The 22,257-nt window shown below is 44.4% G+C and overlaps 5 protein-coding genes across 6 annotated transcripts; 2 read left to right on the top strand and 3 right to left on the bottom strand.

Moving 5' to 3' along the window:
- Positions 1-262: 262 nt before the first annotated feature.
- On the top strand, positions 263-15,867 carry LOC132783948 (uncharacterized). Its single transcript, XM_060789279.1, has 13 exons — positions 263-482; positions 1,176-1,327; positions 1,382-3,327; positions 3,608-5,767; positions 5,828-5,952; positions 6,013-6,178; positions 8,228-8,649; positions 8,791-9,110; positions 9,845-10,050; positions 11,515-11,674; positions 11,738-13,665; positions 13,721-14,543; positions 14,602-15,867. Exons 2-13 carry the CDS (start codon positions 1,201-1,203, stop codon positions 15,822-15,824), a joined length of 9,606 nt encoding a protein of 3,201 aa, XP_060645262.1. The 5' UTR covers positions 263-482; positions 1,176-1,200; the 3' UTR covers positions 15,825-15,867.
- On the bottom strand, positions 7,007-9,271 carry LOC132787223 (WD repeat-containing protein 55 homolog). Its single transcript, XM_060794153.1, has 2 exons — positions 9,162-9,271; positions 7,007-9,107 (listed from the first exon to the last, which is right to left on the bottom strand). The coding sequence occupies exons 1-2, from the start codon at positions 9,167-9,169 to the stop codon at positions 7,559-7,561; spliced, it is 1,557 nt and encodes a 518-aa protein (XP_060650136.1). The 5' UTR covers positions 9,170-9,271; the 3' UTR covers positions 7,007-7,558.
- On the bottom strand, positions 9,469-11,354 carry LOC132787226 (cell cycle checkpoint protein RAD1). Of its 2 annotated transcripts, XR_009632523.1 has the most exons (3): positions 10,984-11,354; positions 10,390-10,924; positions 10,216-10,337 (listed from the first exon to the last, which is right to left on the bottom strand). XR_009632523.1 is itself a non-coding variant. In XM_060794156.1 (2 exons), the coding sequence occupies exons 1-2, from the start codon at positions 10,486-10,488 to the stop codon at positions 9,618-9,620; spliced, it is 819 nt and encodes a 272-aa protein (XP_060650139.1). In that variant the 5' UTR covers positions 10,489-10,536; the 3' UTR covers positions 9,469-9,617. The 2 variants fall into 2 exon arrangements, 1 of the variants encoding a protein (XP_060650139.1); XM_060794156.1 differs by lacking the exon at positions 10,984-11,354 and having other exon boundaries at positions 9,469-10,337; positions 10,390-10,536.
- A 28-nt stretch (positions 15,868-15,895) lies between the features above and the next one.
- On the bottom strand, positions 15,896-17,200 carry LOC132787224 (thiamin pyrophosphokinase 1). The gene is made up of 3 exons (XM_060794154.1): positions 16,801-17,200; positions 16,179-16,739; positions 15,896-16,126 (listed from the first exon to the last, which is right to left on the bottom strand). Exons 1-3 carry the CDS (start codon positions 17,195-17,197, stop codon positions 15,981-15,983), a joined length of 1,104 nt encoding a protein of 367 aa, XP_060650137.1. The 5' UTR covers positions 17,198-17,200; the 3' UTR covers positions 15,896-15,980.
- Positions 17,201-17,289: 89 nt separating this feature from the next.
- Positions 17,290-22,204, top strand: LOC132787227 (zinc finger protein 850). The gene is made up of 3 exons (XM_060794157.1): positions 17,290-18,011; positions 18,056-18,835; positions 18,899-22,204. Exons 1-3 carry the CDS (start codon positions 17,634-17,636, stop codon positions 21,584-21,586), a joined length of 3,846 nt encoding a protein of 1,281 aa, XP_060650140.1. The 5' UTR covers positions 17,290-17,633; the 3' UTR covers positions 21,587-22,204.
- The last annotated feature ends 53 nt before the right edge of the window (positions 22,205-22,257 follow it).

The following is a 22,257-nucleotide window of genomic DNA, read 5'->3' as shown; positions in this document are numbered from 1 at the left end:
TATTTCACAGCACTAAGGTTTGCGAGGCGCAATCAATTCACAAATTCATAAGGCTTTGAAATAGATATGAAACTATTACTGTTAGTTAAAGGTTTGAGGCTTGCACCATACTAAATTCTATGTAAACAGTTTTGTGGTTGACTAATGAAACATTTTTTTATATGTTAACGATAAGTTAGACATCTATCGATATATTTACAAATATTCAGAATTTGAAAGTATCGATATATCGACGTTTGTGAGATAGTGTATGTGTGTGATTTTTTCATACGACGTTAATATTTTTGTGCTATTTAGGTGATTTTGGCACTGTTTTGGAGCTTTAATTTGCAATTTTATATTTTTAAAACAGTGATCAGGCAGTTACTACATGTGTTTGCTACAAAAACACACCAAACAATATGACTCTGATGCCTGCAAATTAGCAGTTTCCTCACTTTGCCATTAAGGTGTCTTGTCGGGCTTCGGGCAGCAAGCAGCAGGTAAGCTCTCCTTATTCCCCCCGTCCATTCAATTCATTCATACTCTCTCTCACTTGCTCACTCTCGCTCTCTCTTCCAAAATATTGTGCTCTTTCTGTCTTATTCGACTCACAGCTGTTTTTCACTGCCCATTCTCTGTTTCTTATCACCAACAAATTTAATGAAATTTTAATGCACAACCTACTACAAGTTTTATGACAAATTTCAATGCATGGACAATTTCTCACATTGATGACGAATACGAAGTTTTTTTATTCGTGAAGATAGCAGCTTGATTTTCACGGATGATGTAGTCTCAATAATATAGAATCCCAGATCTCTTTAGATATTGTATGCTTATAGAGAATATAACCAGTTGGACCTAAGTTTGAAGTCACGCAATATTATTTGTAAGTGCTAGAAATGTCTCTTTAGATAGTAACATTTAAATCATGGCAATCGTAAATATTTTAAATGTGGCCTAGACAGTACTTATAATAAATCTCTCAATTCAAAAGGCAGTTTGGAAGATTTAATTAATTAATGTGAATTTCCAATTACCAATTTCCTGATTATAATTAATAATTGTTCAAAGTAGTAGGCGAGAAATATAGTGCAAATATTTTAGGATTTTCTGTAATTCTCATAATACTCAGATTTATGTGATCGCGTACACATTACAATTTTTTTCTAATTTCTGTTTCTCTTTAAAAGTAAAAACAAAAAAAAAAGCGAAAGCATGGAGAATGAACAGGATGAACTCAGACATAGACATTTGCAGGACCAGCATCGAAGCCAGCATCAACATCAACGACTTTCAATTGGCTACCCCAATGTAATGCTTCACGTTGGCTCTCGAGAAACGCGTAAGTTTGACACCCTCGAATTAGAAGTTGTGTATAATCTGAATATCATTTTAGAGCGCTCGCCGTATACTGTCTACTTTGAACAGCAAAGCGATGCGCTGTCGGATGGATATATGCTAATGCCCTCATATCTGCAGACGTCGGATCCGCAGGCAACTGCGCACATCAACAACATGGAGGCGTCAACAACAGCTGGATATGTGCCCATGTTTCAATATCAGACAGCCCCAAGATCACTGAATCGGGAATCATATGCGGAGCCAGCGAGCTCAACTGAGGCTGCTGCTGGATCACTTCGAGGTGGTAGCAGCAAGTGCCGTAAATGTAATGGGATGCGTGAGGTTTGTCACTGTCATTTGATGCGTGAACTCAGCAGCAGCGGCTATAATGTGGCACCGCCGCCAGTAAATGAGCACAGTGTAGAAGAGCGAGTACATTCGACACAGTCCACGGGAAGCTCGGGAAGCAGTACAACAGAGCCAACCCAATTCTTTGAGCTCTCCTCAACTTCGACGGCAGCCACATCCACACTTTCGTCTGCAGCAAGCTGTAGCATTGGGGGTGGTGGCGATAACTCTGCTCCTGTTACTGGTGCATCGCAGTTCATTCCGAATCACACTCAACGTAAGACTGAAACGGAAACCCGCTCATCGCATGCCTATGCAGTGGAGCGGGCTGACCAAAACATACACGACGAGCAGCAAGCAAATAACAACAATAACGATAATAATGTTGACAGTAATGAGCGCGAAGTGGCGGCGACATCGCGACTTGTTAGTATTTGGCCAGCTGCAATGGATGATCATGCTGTCGATGAGCCGCTGCTCTTGCAACCGACCTCAAGTGTGGTGTACGAGCTGCCCTCTAGTTCGCTGCTTAGCTCCAATGCCAGCAACACGAGCAGCTCCTTCGAGGCGAACAGCAGCAATCAGCAACTACCGGCGCTAAACAATAGTAATAATAATTCCACAGTCTACGATGATGTCACATCGAGTGCATCGGACACGGAGCATGTGCAATTTGCAAATACACGCACCACCAACACAACAACAACGACGTCGGCGCAAAAAAAAAAGCATTCACAGAATCGATCTCGCATTTCAGCTGGTGGAGCTGCAGCTGGTGAATCATCATCAGCAACTGCATCGTCTTCTTCGACAGTAATTGAACTGGATGCCACGCCCAGCACCAGCGCCCAAGCACAGCAGCAGCAGCGGCAACAACAGCAGCAGCAACAACAACAGCAGCAGCATCAACATCAGAATACTTGTAATTTATTTCGGCTACGACGCTACCACAATAACAGCGCCAGCATTTATGACCTCGACCATACGGGAGACAACAGCAGTGATGATGGCTGGGATCTGCGAACACACAATGCACCTGCTGGCGCTCCAGGAGGCAACCGTTCACGGCCGCAAAGCAGCAGCGATTTGGATGCACTTCACGCAGATCACACCTACTATAATAGTCGTGGTTATGTGCATGGCATCATTGGGCCACCGTTGCTGCCGCCGGATGGCAATTTTATACGCTCCACTTCGGCGTCTTGCACAACGGACACACATACAACATGTAGTGTAGATTACGGCGGTCGTGATATCTGTGGAGTGCATCGGCTAACCACAGAGAGAACCAACGGCAATGCCAACGCCAGCTCGACATCCTCCGGTATTGCGGATCCGCAGCAAGAACAACAACAGCGTCCTGCCGCGGTGCTGAAAACATGCTATGGCTCGGGATTGGGCAGTGGCATTGTGCGAACACGTTCGCGAGTCCGCTCGATGGATGAACCAATAACCGCTAGCAGCAGCAGCAATAGTAGTAGTAGCAATAATGGTATACGTCATCCACCTAGGAAACTGGCACGTCTGGAGGCGCACAATGATGTGCAACTGTCGCCCATGTCGAATCTGTCACCAACAAACTTCTATGCATTTCAACCAGGTCGTCATCGACATCGCACTTTTGCCGAATTGGCTAGAGCCAATAATCTGCAGGTGAGCTGAGTACAAAGTTTTTACCTTTTCCTCAATGTGTTTTCCAGCATAGATTTAAGTAAAAAGCAAACCACAATGTGATTTGTGATCCATGAGTTTGCATTCTGCATCAGCGTGAATAAACTTATGGGCTTTGTTTTTGAGTTTCGACACGCTTCTTTCAGTTTCTTTAAATGAATAATGAGTATCAAGTAATTGAAATTTGTATGTATTGGCGTAAGCAGACTATATACTATACATATATATTGACTATATATGTTCTCTTCTAATTTAATTGCAGGCGCAACAAGCTGCAACGAGCCAGCCGCAGCAGCAGCAACAACAGCCAACAAGCGGCGGCTCGTGCGTAATTGCTTATGTTGGCAGGCCCCGTGAGACTGATGGCAGATTGACATCTGGATCGAGGGAGCAGCACAATCTGCCTTCCACCTCGACGAGCAGACGTCACAATCACAATCCGAATGGTGGAGATGCGGTGCTCACGGCCCCCGACTTGCAGTTGGATGACTGGTCTTCGGACTCGAATGGCGAGGACGATGACGTTGTGTTTGTGCATTCCACACGTGAACCGATACTCTCCATTGATCTAACCTCCGATGATGATGGTCTGGGAAGCAGTAACGAGCCAGCACTTCACCAGCAACTACATCAGCAACTCCAGCAAATTCAACAGCAACAACAACAGCAGCAACGTCACCTGCGCGAAGAGCCGCTAGCCACATGCAGTCGAGCTGATGGGATGGCAGTCCAAGCAGCAGAATCAAATGATGCAACAGCGCCAGCAGCTGCGACGCTGTTGCCTCGTTCGAACTCGGCCAATGAATATGAAGATCGACGACGTCGTCCTGCGGCGGGCACTTCCTTCGCCTTCTACAGCGGCGCTTTGGCGGATCGTGCGGCCATCACAGATCACAACTACAGCAGCTACAATCATAATCCAGCGCAGGCGCCGACAATTAGCTACCGAGATGTCATGGAAGCAGCCACACCATACTCACGAGGACCCCTATGCCCTACACGATGCCCGCGTCTTCATGCCACTGTTGCACATTCGCAGCGCTACTTTCAGCCAATTACTCCGCCACCCATTTGGCATTTTGCACCATTGGCCGAAGCACCACAACCACCGCCGCCGCCACCGCCGTCTAGTGGCAATGCTGGCAATTATGTGCGCATGTCTCGTGGCAATGCGAATACGGCAAGTGGTGTTGTGGCGCCACCACCGCCGCCGCCGCAGCTTGATGCCGTGCCTAGTGGCGGCAACAGTCCGGCTTACTATCACCGCTATCAGCCGTACTATGTGCCGCATTATACGTTTCCGACGTTGCCTGCTAGCCGAAGTCAGAATGGCGGCGGCGACTACTCACCAGGTCCACCGAATCCCCACTATCAGGGCGGTCTGAGTAACGCCAATGGCAGTAGTCGCAGTTCGTTTAGTGGAGCGATGAGTGCAGCAGCAGTGGCTGCCACGGTGGCAGCCGCGCAGGCGCAATCCTTTCATGATCTACTGTCGCTAGCAAATGTACCCAGTTCACCGGTGACCAGCATGGAAAGTGGCAATCTTGATAATGACTATCATCGCACACAAACGCTCAACATTCTGCGGCGTGCCACAACGCCAGTGGCAGCAGCTGTGGCCACGGCCGCCGGCGGCCCGCCTCCGGTCATGTCATCCATTGTGACAGTGGCAGCTGCGGTATCGCCGCCACCACCGCTGGAAATGTATTCGGGTCGCACAACGATGTCGTATTGCGGCTCACCGCCATTTAGTTTGCGCCGTTCGGAGGCGTACAACAATCATCGGCAGCATTATCAGCCGCAACCGCATCAAGGACATCAGGCGCCGCAGAATCAAATGCACGCTCACATTCATCCACCGCATCGGGCAAGTGCGGTGGTGGCCACTTCGCTGACACCGGCGCCGCCATATGCAGTGCATCAGAATCTGTATTATCGGCAGCAAAACATGCAGGAGCTGCATCGCCGTCATATGACGCCAACGCCCATTGATCTCTCTTCCAACCCGCTCAACTTGACAAGCAGCTTGCGCCCACGCTACTTGCACACCATCTGCAACTGTGTGCATGCCCGCAACGGACCTGTTTCCAGCCTTGATCCTGCTTACTATCCGGCATATGATGCGGTGCAGCAGCAAACTACTGCAACAGCCTCTGCACCAATTGATGCGCATCAGCCTCATCCACCGCCACCGCAATATGGCCTGTATCAGCCTCCTCAGCAACAACAACAGCAGCATCAGCAACAACAACAGCAGCAGCAGCAACAACAACACCAACAGCGACGGCGCCCTGCAATACATCATCATATGATCCACCATTATTCTCCATTGCATCTGGAAATCGGCTTGGCCACGCCCCTTTCGTTGGGCTCCTCACGCATACTAATTGGACCACCGCGTCCCAATCGTGGCGCTACTTTGGTAAGTTAAGTTTTTGCTTTTAATACTACAATAAAAATTAATTAAATGCTCATCGCACAGGAAATCATTGAGCGCAATACTTTACCGCATAAATATCGACGGGTTCGACGTCCCAGCGAAACGGACGAAGATGCAGAAAAATGTGCCATTTGCTTGTCCCTCTTTGAGATTGAGAACGATGTGCGGTAAGTGCATGTCAATCAATTGCTTCAGAATCGAATTTAATGAAATTTTAAAACTTACAGCCGGTTGCCATGTATGCATCTCTTCCATACTGATTGCGTTGATCAATGGCTAGTCACGAATAAGCACTGTCCGATTTGTCGCGTCGATATTGAAACACATATGGCTAAGGATGCACTTGTTCCCAGCTCGAGTGGTGCCGCTGCTGCTGCTGGTACCGCTGCCTTATGACATTGTGTACATGGCATATTTATGTAATCTGGCACCCAGAAGCAAGAGCAACAGCAACAAACATCATGCATGGACATGCACTTTATTCGAATTAAGTTCTTCGTCATTATTTAAAGATCACCGCACCGTTGTGCTGCTGGTTATATTGCAAACGCACACACGACTATGAAAAGAAAGATGAAGGATATACTATATATATATACATTCTAAGTGTTGTTGCTGCTGCTGCCAATGTGATACGATACAACATACAATGGGAAATGCATATTTATGTTAACTGGTTCGCAAAAAAAATTAAAAGCTGAGTTCGTCATCAGGTTTGCCATGCCAGTGCTAGCCACACAGCGGCAATCAAAAAATTCTTTAATATTCAACAAAAAAAAACTATAAAAAAAATTACAAAAAAAATCGTCAGCCAGGAACAGTTTAAACCCACCAGCAAACTAAGCGAAAGTCAAATTTTAGCGTTGCGTTAAAATACAAAAACTTAACAAAAAGTAACTTCAGCTCAAGCTCTGCTCTACGTACACACATAACATATAAAAGTTAATAGATAAATATTTCGAAATGTAATCATTTCCTATGAATACACATAAGAACACTATATATATATAAAGATATATATATATATATATACATACATATTATGTCCATGTTTTGTGAAACAAAATTCTTGTGATTACACGTATGTATATGCAACTACGTATTGTTAGTGTGATTGGCGCCTCCCCCAAAATGGTTAATGATTCTATGTACACCAACTCTAATTGTTATAATACACGCAGCCATGCATACATATTTTACAATTTATTCCGAAATTATAAAGTGTGGTTTTCATCAACAAAAAAAGGATAATTGAATAAGCATTTTATTATTTGATACATTTTCAATATATTTTTTGTTTTGTTCTTAAATTTATAGTTTAACTTCTCATGTGCCATAATTCTCATTGAGTTTTTGATTGATCCGTTGTGTGACGCAAGGCTAAATGTGAGCCACTTCTTTAATTCTAAAATTAGGCATAAGTTTATTTGCTCGATACCCTAATCCAATTGAAATTTGGACACAGGATAGAAATAAATTTTTGTAATTACTCGTATAATAATAAAATTATCATAATATTAATTGAATTTGTGAAATGAAAAATTAAATACAATAATTAATATTCAATTTCCACATTTCCAAGATCATCTCATTTGTCGAGGAACAAAAAAATTAAAATCATTGGAGGTACATGCTAACTTTATTTAAAGATTTTACAGCGAGAAAATTAATGTCTATGGCTAAAAATTGTTAAGAAATCGTTAACAATGTGTATGTATAACGCCGAACTAGAAATTTATTTCTGATTTTTATTTATCAGAGAGACATCATTATCTAAGTTATATTGCTGGGACCAGCACCTGTATCGATAATATCGTTACTTCCTTCTCCCGCATTCTTGTCGTCCTCGTCATCGTCGTCATCATGTTCATTGGTCATATCCGCAAAAAAGTCTCCTGCATTTGTGCACTTGGATGATGGTAAATTGTGTCGTTTTTCCTTGTAAGCATTGTGCTTTTCATTGTATTTGATGTCACCAAAGTCCTCGAAATATTTGACATTCCAGAAGCGCACATCGTTGTTATGTGATGAGGATGCCAAGAGTTCACCGCTGTTGTTGATGTCCAGTGATTCGATGGGCATATTGTGTTGTCCCACAACACCGAGATTGCGATATGGGGCAATATGGCAAGCACGTATGTTGCCATCCTCGCCAGCCACGCACGCAATTCGATCTGTAATGGGTATCATCAGACTTATGGGGCTCTTGATGCCTGGGTACATGTCACAATGGTAACCGAAGTAGCCCCAGTTATAGGTGTAGAGTCGTCCCTTTGAGGTGCCCGCCACCAACTTGGAACTGCCGCGATAAATGCCCATGCAGTTCATCTCTTCCTCGTACGGTTCCGACTGCACGTACAACTTGCGAGCACCTATATTGTAGGTGGTCAAATAGCCATCGGCACTAGTGGCCAATAACAGTTTATTTTGTTCATTGGTCAGTATTTGGGTGATCTGATCCTCCACTTCCTTCAGTTCGAAGATGGCGTCTTTTGTACGAAAATCCCACAACTTAACAGTTCCCGCATCATCGCCGGTGGCAAACAGACGTTCGTCGAGCACATGGAGCTTATTGATGGCATCATCGTGAGCTGTCTCATAGAGTTTCTTCAACTTCTCCGTCTCCATGTCGGTAATCATCACACACTTGTCTTTGGAGCAAGTGATCAAACTGCGCCCATCCTCTGTGAACTCTACGTCACGACAAGCCTTAGCATGCACTTCAATCGAGCGCAAGAGTTTGTTTTCTTCGTTGCCGTACTCATACAAGTGGACATCTCCAATTATGGTGGCCAGAGCGATAATATCGCGTTGCGGATGAAAGCAAATGTCGGTTATGAAATCTTCCAACTTGATCTCTGGCGGTGAGCTGCGCGGCTTCTTAATGGCCGCTATGATCGCACGCACTGTCTCGTCCGTCTCATCATCTTCATCCAAATGTGAATAGTCAGCTGTGGCAGTATTTCCACTTCCACCTGAACCACTGGGCCCTAAGCCATCGTTAGCTGTCTGTTCCTTGCGTCGTTTGGCATTGCTCGCACCGCCAGCTGCCGCCTCATCGAGCATGGAATCATCCGAGTCAGAGTCTTCAGCATTTGGGTCAAAGCTACCATCACTACTGATGCTATCGTCGGAGCTGCTGTGGACATCGTTCTCTTGGGGTGCCCCCAGTGCATCCATGTCCACCAAATCGTATTCGTCATCGTCGCTCTCCGATTCGTTGAGCACCTCTTGTTCTATTTCAGCTATAACACCAACTACCATATCGTCATCAATGTCCTCGAGCTCATCTTCATCGGCTGGCGTCTTAAAATGCTCATGCCTAGTAAAATAGAAATTAACACGTTGCGACATCGTCAAATCTTCCATTTCTTACGTATGCATATTATAAAAGATCCAAAATCGGAGTTTTTACGCTTTATTTTTATGGAGCACGCTTTTTTCCGCCAGAATAACCCAACACAACCAAGAAGAGAAACAAGAAGAAGCAATACACACAACAAAACACATGCTAGGCACACAGCTGATGGCATGGCAACAACAACAGCAGCATACAAAATGGAGGGTACATTTAACGATACCCTGTAATAGGTAACTATTCGAAAGTGTTTAGCGCTATTGCGATGCTCTTCAAATAATACGCATATGCATTCATCGGCTTAACGATTATTTGAATTCATTAATTTTATTGAATCTGAATTTAAAGAGTTTTATTTGTCTAGAGCCACGCTCCGCATACAATAATCTTAAACGCATTTTGCGTAAAGCGCAGGCAGCAACAATAAGAACAAGACTTGTGAGTGATGCCAGATCGTTTAAAAACAATGCCATTTCAACTGATGTCCAACAATGGAGTGATGAAGAAACGCACATACATTTCCTCCTGAGCGTCCGACTGCATCATGAAATGCATCTCCAGCAGACCACTGGCATCGGTTTTTATGGCCACTTTAGTGGCCACCTGCAATGCCTTGTTGGTTAAGCGTATCTGTTGACTTTTATACTGAGCTACTGTTGTTGCACGGCAATTGAACAAAATAATCATGTCACTTGACTTAGCCACTTCGACACTGGATTCCGCCTGCATGACACCGAGCGTGGCAATCTTGAAATGCGGTTTTAATGGCGATATCGTCAATTCGTATTCCTCGGCTGCCTTGTCCAGTTCATGGAAAATATTCGACATGTCGGGACCACGCATAAATATCGTATTCAAACTGGAACTATTTGAGTCCAGTTCATACTCCATGGGCTCCTCCACATTGGTGGTTTTGATGGCACACTCTGTACTGACTTGTTCATCATCGTGGGGCTCCAACAAAATAAGTAGTGGCGAACCCTCGCCTTTGTACAGCATTTTAATGCCACAATCAGCCAAGCCGAAGAGGCTTAAACATTCTGCTAACACATTGATTTTAATGCTGAAACTCTGGGAATCTTGAATGTGATATTCCGCAAAAAATGAGGGAGAAATAAATATTGTTGCCTGAATGGATTTGCCCTGCTCCACAGTGATAAGCAATCCTTCTTCACTAGCTTGCAACGTACCGAACTGAAAAAAAATATGTTAGTACTTGTTTGTTTATAATAAGACGGACATTTACATCACTGAAGCAAATAGATTTGATGGCCGCGTGGAAGGTTTTGATGTGATCGAGCCGACATACGAATTTGTAATCATCATACTGCGATTGTGTCAGCATTTTACGATTTTTAATAATTCCCTTCGCGTAAAGCACTTTCGAATGCTGCATTAATCCACATATATGTCTTCATGAAAATATTTAAACTGCTCCAACGTTAAGATCTGCTTTCGTGACGGTGAATTAAATAACTGATGCAGACGCTGGGCCAGCACATGCTCACAGGTGAAAGAAACGTACTCACTGCCCGATTCTGTATTAACCCGCAATTGAAGAACAAAGTCCTGGAAGTAGGGACACTTGCAATAATTAATGCCCGGCAGAATGCGAAACACATGTGCTGTGTTTCGCTTGCTAACTAATTCAACGATTTTGCGACAGCGATCTGGAGTGTAGTATGTAATAAATGACCATTCATCGAGCAATCGGAGTGTGCGTTCCAATAGATCCTCTCCTAATAAAGCAGTAAGTTCGGCAAATAATTGAGCTCTTTCACCTTTAAGTAATGGCAAAATAAATAGAAAAAATTTATAAATTGTGAATGGACTGTGTTACCTGTGGAGAGTGTATTGTCCTCTGTTTTTTTATATTTATTAAAGACCAGTTGTACCAATTCTGGCAAAAAGAAATCGCTCGTTCTTAAATTCTTCACGTCAATATGCTCCATTTGAGGATTTTTGTTGTTTGCCACCAAATTGTAAATCGATTTTAGATAGTCGATTACATGACGGCGCATAAGTTCGATAGATAGATAGATTTTGATTGAAGATGTTCAATTGGTAAAGTAATTTATATTTCAAAACTACTTGCACTAGTTCTTTAAAAAATTATTCCTTCAAGTAAATAAGCGATGTACTTTTGATTTGCGTTCATCTTGAATTATCTTATTGTATGATTGTATTTATTTATTTTTATCAGAACACACATCAAAATCACTTTCAGTTTATAAATTGTAACAGTCGACTCACCGCCACATTTGACAATACTGATGACACTTGATATCGATAACCAAACGGAGTCTGAGGAGTCTTGCCCGCGTTTTTATGTTGAATAGTTTGTTTATGTTGATGATTGTGTTAAGTTTAGTTGTTATTAAAATTTTATCAGTATTTAAGTTGTGTGGTGCTTCACAAGATGTCTAGGAAACCCATTGATTATGTGAAGCAGATGACAATGTCGAGCTTTCTTGGATTAGAGGATTCCAGCCAAAGTCAATCGACGCTATCGAAGAAAGCTGACCGAAAAAGTTGTTAAATTTTATTAACAATAATGCGACGCAATATTAACAATAGTTTTTGTTTGTTCGCAGATATTGTGGAGGCCAGGAAAACTAAAGCAAAGTTCTATAATCCCATCTATATTGATTCATCCTCATCCGACGAAGATGATAAACAACCTTCAATTTCAGCAACTGAAACAGGGAAATTATCAAGGAGCAAGGCGATGGATAAACCCTGCACAATCGGCAATGCTCTTATTAAAAAGTATAGCTTTGAAAACGATAAGCAATCGCCATTGGCTCCACTTTCATTGCCAACGCAATCGCCATCAGGTTCAGCCATCAGCTCAGACATAAAAAAGAACTTTGATAACTTTGAGGAGGAATTGAATAGAGATGCCACTTATCAAGCGTCGTTATCAAAGCTAAATGGCCACATCAAGAAGCTATCCATGTCGCCGCATAAACCACTACTAATGTCGCAGTCGCCGCTAAAATCCGCAGTTTATGAGACACCTACATTGAACACTTCGAATACGAGCGGATCCCAAGACAGTTTTGACTTTCTGGTGAAGCAAACACAAAAGAAGAAACCCATCCTAAAGCTGGAGCAGTCCACAGAAGATACGAAATTGAGAACTCAGGCGGATTCAAAAACAGAAACTAGCGTTGTGAAACCAAAACTCAAAATTGTCTTTAGCAATTCACTAGCCGAATATTTGCGAGATTTGGGACAGTATGATATTGATGTAAGCAAGACGGATTTTGGCCAACAAAATGAATCGACGCTAAAGAGCACTATGGGCTCATATAAAACACGCTATGTGGAGCTAATGGAAAAATATTGTGAAGTCATTGATCAAATACCCGCTGCACATTTTAATGAAATCGATGGTTTCGAGCCAAACACATTTCTTAAGCTCAAGGTAATGCGACAGAAATTCAAAGCGCGATCTCAGTTGCTGGAGCGGCAAATAGAGCGACAGAGGCGTGAACGTGAAGCAGCTGTGGAAAAATGTGATTTTGAGGAACTTGAGCGAGAGGAACGCGAGATGCTGGCTGAAACAAAGCAAGCTCCAGCACTTGCGCCAAGCAAACCAAATGCAATCAGTGATATTAAACCAGCGACAAAAGCGATAAGTTCAGCTGACAGCAACTATACAAATGGCGTACCAGATGATTTTGATGATTTGGTACCCGTGGCAAGTCCACAGTATGATCCTGATGAAGATGATTACTTAGCACAGAGCATGTTGCTGGATGATGAAGAGATCAACGCGAACCCTTGCGAGCCTCCAGCTCCTGCAGCAGCTGCCAATAAAACTAACCCCACATCAAAGGTGGATTCCGATGATGATTTCGAGGACACTTTAAAACAAATACGTGACGAGCACGAAGCGCAGCAAGGACGCAAGTCTCAGTACAATAATTGCATTTATGCGGACTTTGAAGCTGTCAAGCTGCCGACGTCTAAAGAGAATTTACAGCCTGCCCAGAGAATTAATTTTGCTGACAATAAACCGTCGACTAAACCATCAACAATCGTGCTGGACGATGATGGTTTCCCTGAGTATGATCCAGCGCTCTTTGAGCAGGCTTTTGCCAAGGCAGCGAATTCGAGTAGGATTGATTTGACCAGCGATTCGCCTTCCACAAGCCGGTTAAGCTCTGAAATAAAACTACCAAAGGCTGCGGCACAAAGAATACCGGGTAATTTTCATTCAAATGTGCACAATGATGGCACCACTGGCGAGTTCGATGGTCAAAAATTTGAGCATTCAACGCGTTTGATGCAGGCGCTGAGTTTCAACTTTGGATTGCGAAGCTTTCGTCCTAATCAACTGCAGGTGATCAATGCGGCGTTGTTAGGCAACGATTGTTTCGTCCTCATGCCAACAGGAGGTGGAAAATCGTTATGCTATCAGCTACCCTCAATTCTCACAGAAGGCGTTACCATTGTGATTAGTCCACTCAAGTCGTTAATCTTTGATCAAGTCAACAAACTGGCTTCTTTGGATGTAAGTACAAATCTGTTTTATATAAAAGCCATCAATTGAACGCAATTATTTGCAGATTTGTGCCAAGTCTATGTCTGGTGAGCAGACAATGGAGGAAGCTATGGCCATCTACTGCGATTTGGAAAGACGTCCACCGCTGGTCAAACTGCTTTATGTAACGCCAGAGAAAATTTCTAGTTCAGCGCGGTTCCAGGATATTCTGGATCAGTTGTATGCCAACAATTATATTAGCCGCTTTGTTATCGACGAAGCCCATTGTGTTTCCCAGTGGGGGCACGACTTTAGGCCCGACTACAAGAAATTAGGTATACTGCGAACACGCTTTCCCAATGTTCCATCCATGGCGTTGACTGCCACGGCAACGCCACGTGTGCGCAAGGACATTTTGCAGCAACTGAATCTCACGCATTGTAAATGGTTTCTTTCGAGCTTCAATCGCAGCAATTTGCGTTATCAGGTCCTTCCCAAGAAGGGCGCATCAACCATCGATGATATGCGCAGCTTTATACAAACACGTCCGGCTACCGCTAGCGGCATTATCTATTGCCTTTCTCGCAAGGAATGCGATGAGGTTGCCAATAAGATGGTCACGGCTGGAATACGTGCGGTAGCCTATCATGCTGGCCTGACTGATAAGGCACGTGAATCACGTCAAAAGGATTGGATAACTAACAAAGTGCGCGTCATATGCGCCACTATTGCCTTTGGAATGGGCATTGATAAACCAGATGTGCGCTTTGTTTTGCACTACTCGCTGCCCAAGTCCATTGAAGGTTATTATCAGGAGGCGGGCCGCGCTGGTCGCGATGGCGAAATAGCTGATTGCATTCTCTATTACAACTACAGCGACATGTTGCGTCTCAAAAAAATGATGGATTGTAAGCATCTTAATATTATTGGTATTTTCATTGACTAACTTCTTAACTCCAACTGCAGCTGATCGCGCACTTCAATATCATGTGAAGAAGATTCATATCGACAATTTGCATCGCATTGTTGGCTACTGTGAGAATCTCACTGACTGTCGTCGTGCCCAGCAGCTGGACTATTTTGGCGAGCACTTTACCAGCGAACAGTGTTTGGCGAATCGGCAAACTGCCTGCGATAATTGCTTGAAGAAACGCAACTACTCAAATATCGATGCACTCGAGCAATGCCGCAAGGCAGCGTGTGCCGTCAGGGACTTGTGCAGTGGTCGCTCAAGATTCACGCTGCTGCATGTGGCTGACGTTCTAAAGGGAGCTATGATTAAGAAGATTGTGGAGTTCGGGCATAACAAGACACCACATCATGGGGCTCTTAAGGACTGGGATAAATTGGATGTGCAGCGACTGCTGCGACATATGGTGCTTAAGGAATATTTAAAGGAGGAGCTCATCTTTACAAAGGATATTCCGCAGGCTTATCTCTACCTGGGTAGCAATATAAATGGCCTAATGAAGGAGAGTCCCAAAATTGATTTTGCACTCACACGCAAGGACAGCGGTGGTTCCAAGGTGGTGGCTACCGTCTCAGAACCAACTGCAGCAGGCAACAGCGATATGCGGCATGTGCACGATCGTTGCTATAGCGATCTGCTAGACTTGTGTCGCACTTATGCTGCTGCACGCAATGTCACCATGGCCAGTATCATGAATATGCAGGCGCTTAAGGCGATGGCCGAGGAGCTGCCTACCACAGAAAAGGACATGTGCGCCATTCCCCACGTCACCAAGGCCAATTTCGATAAATACGGCGCCAAGCTGCTGGAGATCACAAGTGGCTATGCCACCGAAAAGGAATGTCTGCTGGTCATGCAGGAGATGGAAGCAGATGCAGTAGCTGCTGACGAACCAACGCCAACGGCTAATGACAGCAACGATTGGGAACAGGCGGCAGCGCAACAAGGCTCCTCTGGTGGTAGCGAAACGTCTTTCGGGGGTAAACGCAAGCGAGCCTGGCGTGGACGTGGAGCTTCTAGTGTCAAGCGATACAAGGGCGCAGCAGCATCGCCTGCAGCGGCACGAAAGAAAGCCGTAGTAACAAGGGGCACTCGAGGAGCAACTAGAGGCGCTGCTGCATCGAAACGAGGCGGTGGCTCGGGCTCCAGTTCGTGGTTGGGTAAGAAGACAGGCAGCAGCAGCGGTTTTCAGATGATGCCTTTGCCAGGATCACGTTAAGTAGTTAAGTTTGTGTAATAATAAACGCTTGGTTTTCTTTTAACACTTTTGAATAACAAGAATCTTATGCCTAAACCATAAGTACTGCTTTAGTCTCCAAGTGGCATTTCTAACAACAACAAAATAGTAATGAAATAGCTACTCTGGCTATTATTCCTATTTTACGCTTGATTGTGGCTTCTCCTCGAAGTCGTAGGCGCCCATGGACCAAATCAAGTTACCATCTGTCTGCACTTGAACAAACTCTGTGGAATAGGTATTTGATGTGCTGACCATGCCACCAAAATCCAGTTGTGCGTGGTCTGCAAGTTATAAGATTAACTTTGATATGATAAGGGAAACATTACTACTTACACAGATTCCACTTCAATCCCGTTGTGGTCACATTATGGGCCGCACTTCCTACAGGAATTAAAGAGCACCATCGTTGATTGGTCACCAGATCGAGTGGAATTTGGATTGTGTGTTTTCCCGGACGCAGCAGCCACGTTATTGAATCGCCACTGAGCAGATACACATTGCAATTGTCTTTCTGCATCTTGTACAACGTATTCAGATTGGCCATCACCTGATCCAATCGACCCGAACAATCATGAAAGACGACGACATCTTTTACTTTACGCTGCACCATCACCGGCTGGAGCACTGTGAAGGCTTTGGTAAAATCTGTTGCATCCTGATCGGGCGTGTTGATTTTGGGCGTTGATTTGAAAAATTCGATCGTTTCTTCGGTTATAGAATCAAAATCGCCTGTTATTAGATCTGGTGGTTCAACCAACTCTGCAACTGGCGTTGTATCATTGTCATTGTCGCTCATTGTCTGTTCTGGCTGCCTTAAGGCCGCTTGCTGTGCTTGTGATACCACAAAGTTGCGCCAGTGATTTGAACCGCCGTCAACGGTGCATCGCAAGATTGCTATTTTCAGATTTAGATTAGATGAGCTTTAATTTTTGTTATTTATATTTTGGATACTTACCATTCTTCCATAACCGCTTGACCACGTGTGCGGGAACTTGGATTCGCCGATTAAGCACAATACACACATGTCCATTGGGGCCCAAGCGAAAATTCTCACTAATTAGGTTGTTGGGCATCCATTTGTACTCTTTGGGTGGCACTGTGTGGTCCATTTGTTGTCTGAAGCCGATGGTTGTTTTGGTACAGAAATTGCGTGGGTGACTGCGTGCCCTGCCAGACTGCTGCAAAATACGCCAATCGTCTGGCAACGCTAATATGGCAGTTCCCGCGCTACGCAATAATTTGAAAATGACATTTTTGTTAGCTGCCGCCGCTACCATTTTATGGCAGCGAGTGCCGGTCAATCGTACGAAACTCATCAAATTTGAATTATTATGCTTGGCACGAGCCGGCATATTTCATAAATTCCAAACAAAAATCACAATTAAAAGTCAAGTGGACCAGCTGGCCATGTCAATAACAACGGCGGAATGACGATTAATCGTGGCTTGCAACTCTGCGACGCCGCAAACAAAATGGCTCTGATTTTTGCAGACTAACTAAAAAAAGATGGTTTGAATTTTTGCAATTTAAAAATACAGAAAATGCAAATGGTAAATTAAAACAAATGTAATACATTTTTCAAGTGTGCAATAAGTGCGTAAGTGTTGGTAAGATGAATGTGGCGAAATTTGTCGAGTGAGAAATATGGCTAACAAAGATGCGTGTGAATGAGATTTGAATGTACTTGAAAACTAGTTCTTACAAAACTTCACGCATACACGCACAGCCTCTGCCTCCTTCTCAGTCTTTCTATCAGCCTCCGTCTCGGACTCTGCTTCGAACTCAAAAATGGAAGGTATGGATCTGTGGACATCGATGTTTTCGGCTGATTTTGAGGAGGGCGACGATGTGATTGATAATTATAATCATGGTAACAACGCAGACGAGTTTATTGGTGAAGAAGAGGAGGAGGAGCAGGAGGCTGATATCGATGAGATGGACGACGACAGGGAAGTGGAGCAGGAGAGGGAGGAGAGAAGGCGAAAGCAGAAGGGAAATGAGCCTGATGATGATGCGATATTTGATTTCGAATTGGAACCCATTATTAGCATTGCTGAACCGGAGTTGGAGCCACCTGTGCGACGCGAAACTGTCGCCTTGGCGCCTCCCAATGGCAACCGCTGGGCCACCGGTGCGTGGCGTACACCGTCAGTCGCTTCCCGCATCGTTTGGTTCCTCGTTAATGCCACGAGGAGGGTCTGTGGTGGCAGCAACACCCCCCAACGCGTCCAACAACATCGCAGATCAATGCAACCGATGAGAATGGCGTACCCATTAATTATGAATTGGGTGTCATTTACATTTGTCCCGCATGCGGGGCGGAGTATCGACAGCAGGACATGTGGAAGCGACACATGAACCAGATGCATCAGTATAACACGCGTAAGGGTCTCAATTTTGTGGCCATTGATAAGCTGTATCACCGGTGCCTGGAGTGCAACAAGCGAATTGCGATGCATAGTCGAGAGAATCTCTTGAAACACAAGTTTACACATTTGCCGTATCGCTGCACCAAGTGTTTCATCTGCAAGCGAGAGTACAAATATAGGCAGGACCTGATGGTACATCTGCGCATGGTTCACTGCGACGAGGTGGTGACTATGATGCGTGATGGTGACACTAGTGCGGGGCGTAAGACACGTGTGCGCGAGCCACGCACCGAGCAACCAAGAGCGGCGAGCTACGACGATGACGACGTTAAGCATGAGGAGCCGGTGGAGACAGAGGCAGATGCTATTGTTGTTGGAGAAGAGGTGGAGGAAAAGAGAAAGCACAGTATTCCAGCGGCAACTATCAATGGGAGCAGTGTGAGCAGTGCTGCTGAAATTTGCGAGGATTACATACACTATATGTGTCCTGACTGTGGCAACGATTGCGACACTCACGCACAGTGGAGTCAGCACATTGAGTTCGTTCATGATTATGTCAGCAGACGAGGCCTCAACTTTCGCTGCGTGGACATGCAGATGCAGTGCCTAGAGTGCAAGCAGGTGGGACACATTTTATTGCGGTAAATCTTTCTCAAGTTTAATCTTTTTTACATCTTTTTACAGTTTGTCATACCGAACACAATCAAGAGTTTGCGAGCTCACAAGTTTAGCCACTTATCACAACCTAATTGGATGCGCTGCAAATTGTGCTATAAAGGCTACACTGAGCACCACGAGCTGGTGACACATCTGCTCAAGCAGCATCACTTGGAGACATTAATGCCCGACGCCGAGGAAACGGATGAGCCCCTGTGCAATATCAGTGGCGGCGAAGTGGATGGCGAAGATAAAACTGCAACTGGCAATGATTGCGAGGAGGAATTGATAGCACATTGGGACGAAGCACCACGTCGCGGCGGACGCATCAGCAGCGACGACATGTACGAGCCACACATCGACTATTTGTGTCCACAGTGCGGTCGTGAGTTCATCGAGAAGAAACACTGGCGAACACATGTCGTCCAAGTGCATGGCATGAACGATCTGACCAAGTTGAACTTTGAGGTGATTAACGATCGTCAGCTGAAGTGCACAGAATGCGAGAAAATTATAACGAATGCATATGGTATACAGAATGCGCAGCAGCACCGCATTACCCACTTGCCATACAAGGCCTATGCTCGCTGTCGAAAGTGCCATAAATCGTACACGGATCGCAAGGGTTTGGTCAAGCATTTGGCCACATATCATCGTGTTGGCTACGAGCCACGTAAAGCGGCTGCTGGAGCAGTGCCCAGTAAGGTGCAGACGCCGCGAAAACAAATTGTCACTGTGGGAAATGAAACCTATGAGATCATCTACTTGGATGAAGAACAATCGTCGCCGGGCAATAATAACGTTAACGAGGAGAATGATTTTGGCGAACAGATGCAGGCAGATGATGATGACTACGCCATCAGTAGTACTAATTATAGTACCACCAGCAGTCGTCAACTATCGTCAACTCTCACGCCCTCTCACTGTCATAATCCCAATCGTTACAAGTGCGTTGATTGCGGCTCGCTATTTCCAACGCAGGCGGCGCTCAAGGAGCATATTAGCGAGGAGCATGATTTTATGGATACGCATTATAGTGCCAAAAAGTTCGACAACCCCGAACTGACTGATGAGACAGCTCCGGTTTCGGCTTCAGCTTCCGTTCAAGTGGCAACAATAAAAACGTCTTCAGGTGTTAAGAAGTCATCACAATTAAATCCATCTGGTTCTTCGACCATTGAACAAAACTATATATTCCTGTGCCCATCATGTGGCAAGGCCTACAAGACGCAGTTCGAGTGGCGTCGCCACATAAACGATGCTCACAATTTCGACAAACGTCAATACTTAAATATGCACCAATTGGACAAGTATCGTTATCAGTGCAGTCAGTGTAAGGATATTGTGAGCAGCTCGAAGCTAAAGGGCCTACAGGATCACCACTTTCGCCATCTGCCCTATCGCCTGTATCTGAAGTGTCTCGTCTGCGGCACTTGCTACAATCACAAGCCCAACATCGCAGCTCATCTGCGTACGCGTCACAACATCTACGAACGCGATACACCATGGCGTGAATTACAGCCGAAGCCGCAGTACAACTATGTGATAATGAAAGACAAGGATAAAGAGAAAGAAAAGGAAGGTGGTCGAGGGATTTCCTCTAAGTCATCGTCGCCGACACCTGCCAGTAGCAGTAGCTGTAATGCAGGGCGTTCTCTAAAGCCGCAGACAGGCGTATTGCCCACTCGACCCGCTGGACTGAATACGCTGGAGGATAGCATTTCATATCACAATGCTGTGGACTTGGATTTCATTACATACTATTGTCCTAAGTGCAATAAGAACTTTGACTCACATGCGTTCTGGCGCAAACACATTGTTGAACAGCACAATTACAACAGCCGTCAGGGCCTCAATTTTCGTCAGATCGATATTCATCATTATTTGTGCCTGGAATGCTACAAGCGTGTTACAGTCACCCACACCAAGGGTGCCATTGGTCAGTTGCAGTCGCATAAGTTCCGGCATCTGCCCTATCGATCCTTTAAGTGCCTGACCTGCAATGGTGAATTTGTGCGAAAGCAAATGTTCTTCAAACATCTGAATCGTGACACAAATCGCTGCGACAACAAGCCTTTGAGTGCCCAGGAGACGGACGATGATGGTGTAGAGCCTACCGAGAGTTTGGTTAGCGGCGGTGGCGATGATTGTTTAGTACCAGCTACTGCTAGTGCTTTAATTGAAGTTGATCCCGCTGCTTATCGCCTGATATGTCCTCAATGCGGTGATAACTTTAAGACAACCAGCAAAGCACTATGGCGCGAACACATAAACATCTATCATGGCCTGGGCAAGCGAGAGCAGCTGCATATGCGCAAGATCGGCGAGGATCTCTATCGCTGCACAGACTGTGACGAGCAATTACAATCAAAACATTTGTGGATGCTGCAGGAACATCGCTTTCGCCATTTGCCCTATGCTCCATACATTCGGTGCCAGGTGTGCGAAAAGCAGAAAGATGAACTGGGTCTTGGGACTGCTGCAGCTGGTCTGCACAGTATGATTGAGTTACAGCAACACATTCGCGAGAAGCACCCCGACTTGGCTGAGGGTGATGATCGAATAGAATCGCTGTTAGACGACGATGACGATGACGACCATCAACATACGAACGATGAGACGACAGGCAATGGACGATATATGCCGCTACCGCCGCATTTATTGGACGACGATGTGGATGATGTGGAATTTGAAGATCAGTATCTACTGGGCTAAGTTTTCACTAGGCAACAATACTCATAGTTTTAGTTATGCTCATATTTTTCCCTGCTTCCACAATTTCCTGAATCTAACTAATTCTTTCATTCTCCATAATTGTGAATAATCTTATTGTAACAAATGAAAAACGTTCAAAAGAAGTGCAAAACAGTAAACTAATTGGGGAGCCTTGGTGCACTGAAATTCCGCTTATGTGGAAACTGTATTTATATGAATTGAATATTATTTTATAATCAAGTAAATCTAACAGTAAGTAGATATCTAAAACGGAATATTTATTATAAATTTATCGGTTAAACAAATGACTCTCTTGTCCCACTCATTAATATAGCTCACTACGATGATATTAAGCTCTTTAATATTTTTTAAATTATAAAAAGTTTTATATTTTAGCTGCAGTTTATTTATTAAATAGCCATATTATATTTTTTGAAATAGTTTATTATTAGGCACCATTATGAAGTTAAACCTTATATTACCTGAACCTTTTTACTTATGAATACATTTCTCATTGTATTAATGGCAGCTTTAAATCAAACCGCCCCTATTTATTATTTTGATATGTAGAAATAAATAAGATTTTTCGATCAAGCAAAACATTTCTATTTGTATTTTACTGTTTTAATGGTTTGTATTTATGTATGTATATGTATATATATTGTACCTTA

Source organism: Drosophila nasuta, chromosome 2R, assembly GCF_023558535.2.
Source record: "Drosophila nasuta strain 15112-1781.00 chromosome 2R, ASM2355853v1, whole genome shotgun sequence".
NCBI classification, from domain to species: Eukaryota; Metazoa; Arthropoda; class Insecta; order Diptera; family Drosophilidae; genus Drosophila; species Drosophila nasuta.
This window is presented reverse-complemented; position numbering and strand designations above follow the sequence as displayed.

Coding starts and splice junctions, on each gene's coding strand:
- LOC132787224 (XM_060794154.1), bottom strand. CDS start 17,197: ATGCCGGCTCGTGCCAAGCATAATAATTCAAATTTGATGAGTTTCGTA. Junction 16,740..16,800: donor CAAGCGGTTATGGAAGAATG/GTAAGTATCCAA, acceptor ATCTGAAAATAG/CAATCTTGCGATGCACCGTT. Junction 16,127..16,178: donor GGGATTGAAGTGGAATCTGT/GTAAGTAGTAAT, acceptor TATAACTTGCAG/ACCACGCACAACTGGATTTT.
- LOC132783948 (XM_060789279.1), top strand. CDS start 1,201: ATGGAGAATGAACAGGATGAACTCAGACATAGACATTTGCAGGACCAG. Junction 10,051..11,514: donor CCATGGGCTCCTCCACATTG/GTGGTTTTGATG, acceptor TGTTAAGTTTAG/TTGTTATTAAAATTTTATCA. Junction 13,666..13,720: donor ACAAACTGGCTTCTTTGGAT/GTAAGTACAAAT, acceptor AATTATTTGCAG/ATTTGTGCCAAGTCTATGTC.
- LOC132787227 (XM_060794157.1), top strand. CDS start 17,634: ATGGAAGGTATGGATCTGTGGACATCGATGTTTTCGGCTGATTTTGAG. Junction 18,012..18,055: donor CGTCAGTCGCTTCCCGCATC/GTTTGGTTCCTC, acceptor CTGTGGTGGCAG/CAACACCCCCCAACGCGTCC. Junction 18,836..18,898: donor AGTGCCTAGAGTGCAAGCAG/GTGGGACACATT, acceptor ATCTTTTTACAG/TTTGTCATACCGAACACAAT.
- LOC132787226 (XM_060794156.1), bottom strand. CDS start 10,488: ATGCTGACACAATCGCAGTATGATGATTACAAATTCGTATGTCGGCTC. Junction 10,338..10,389: donor AATCTATTTGCTTCAGTGAT/GTAAATGTCCGT, acceptor ATTTTTTTTCAG/TTCGGTACGTTGCAAGCTAG.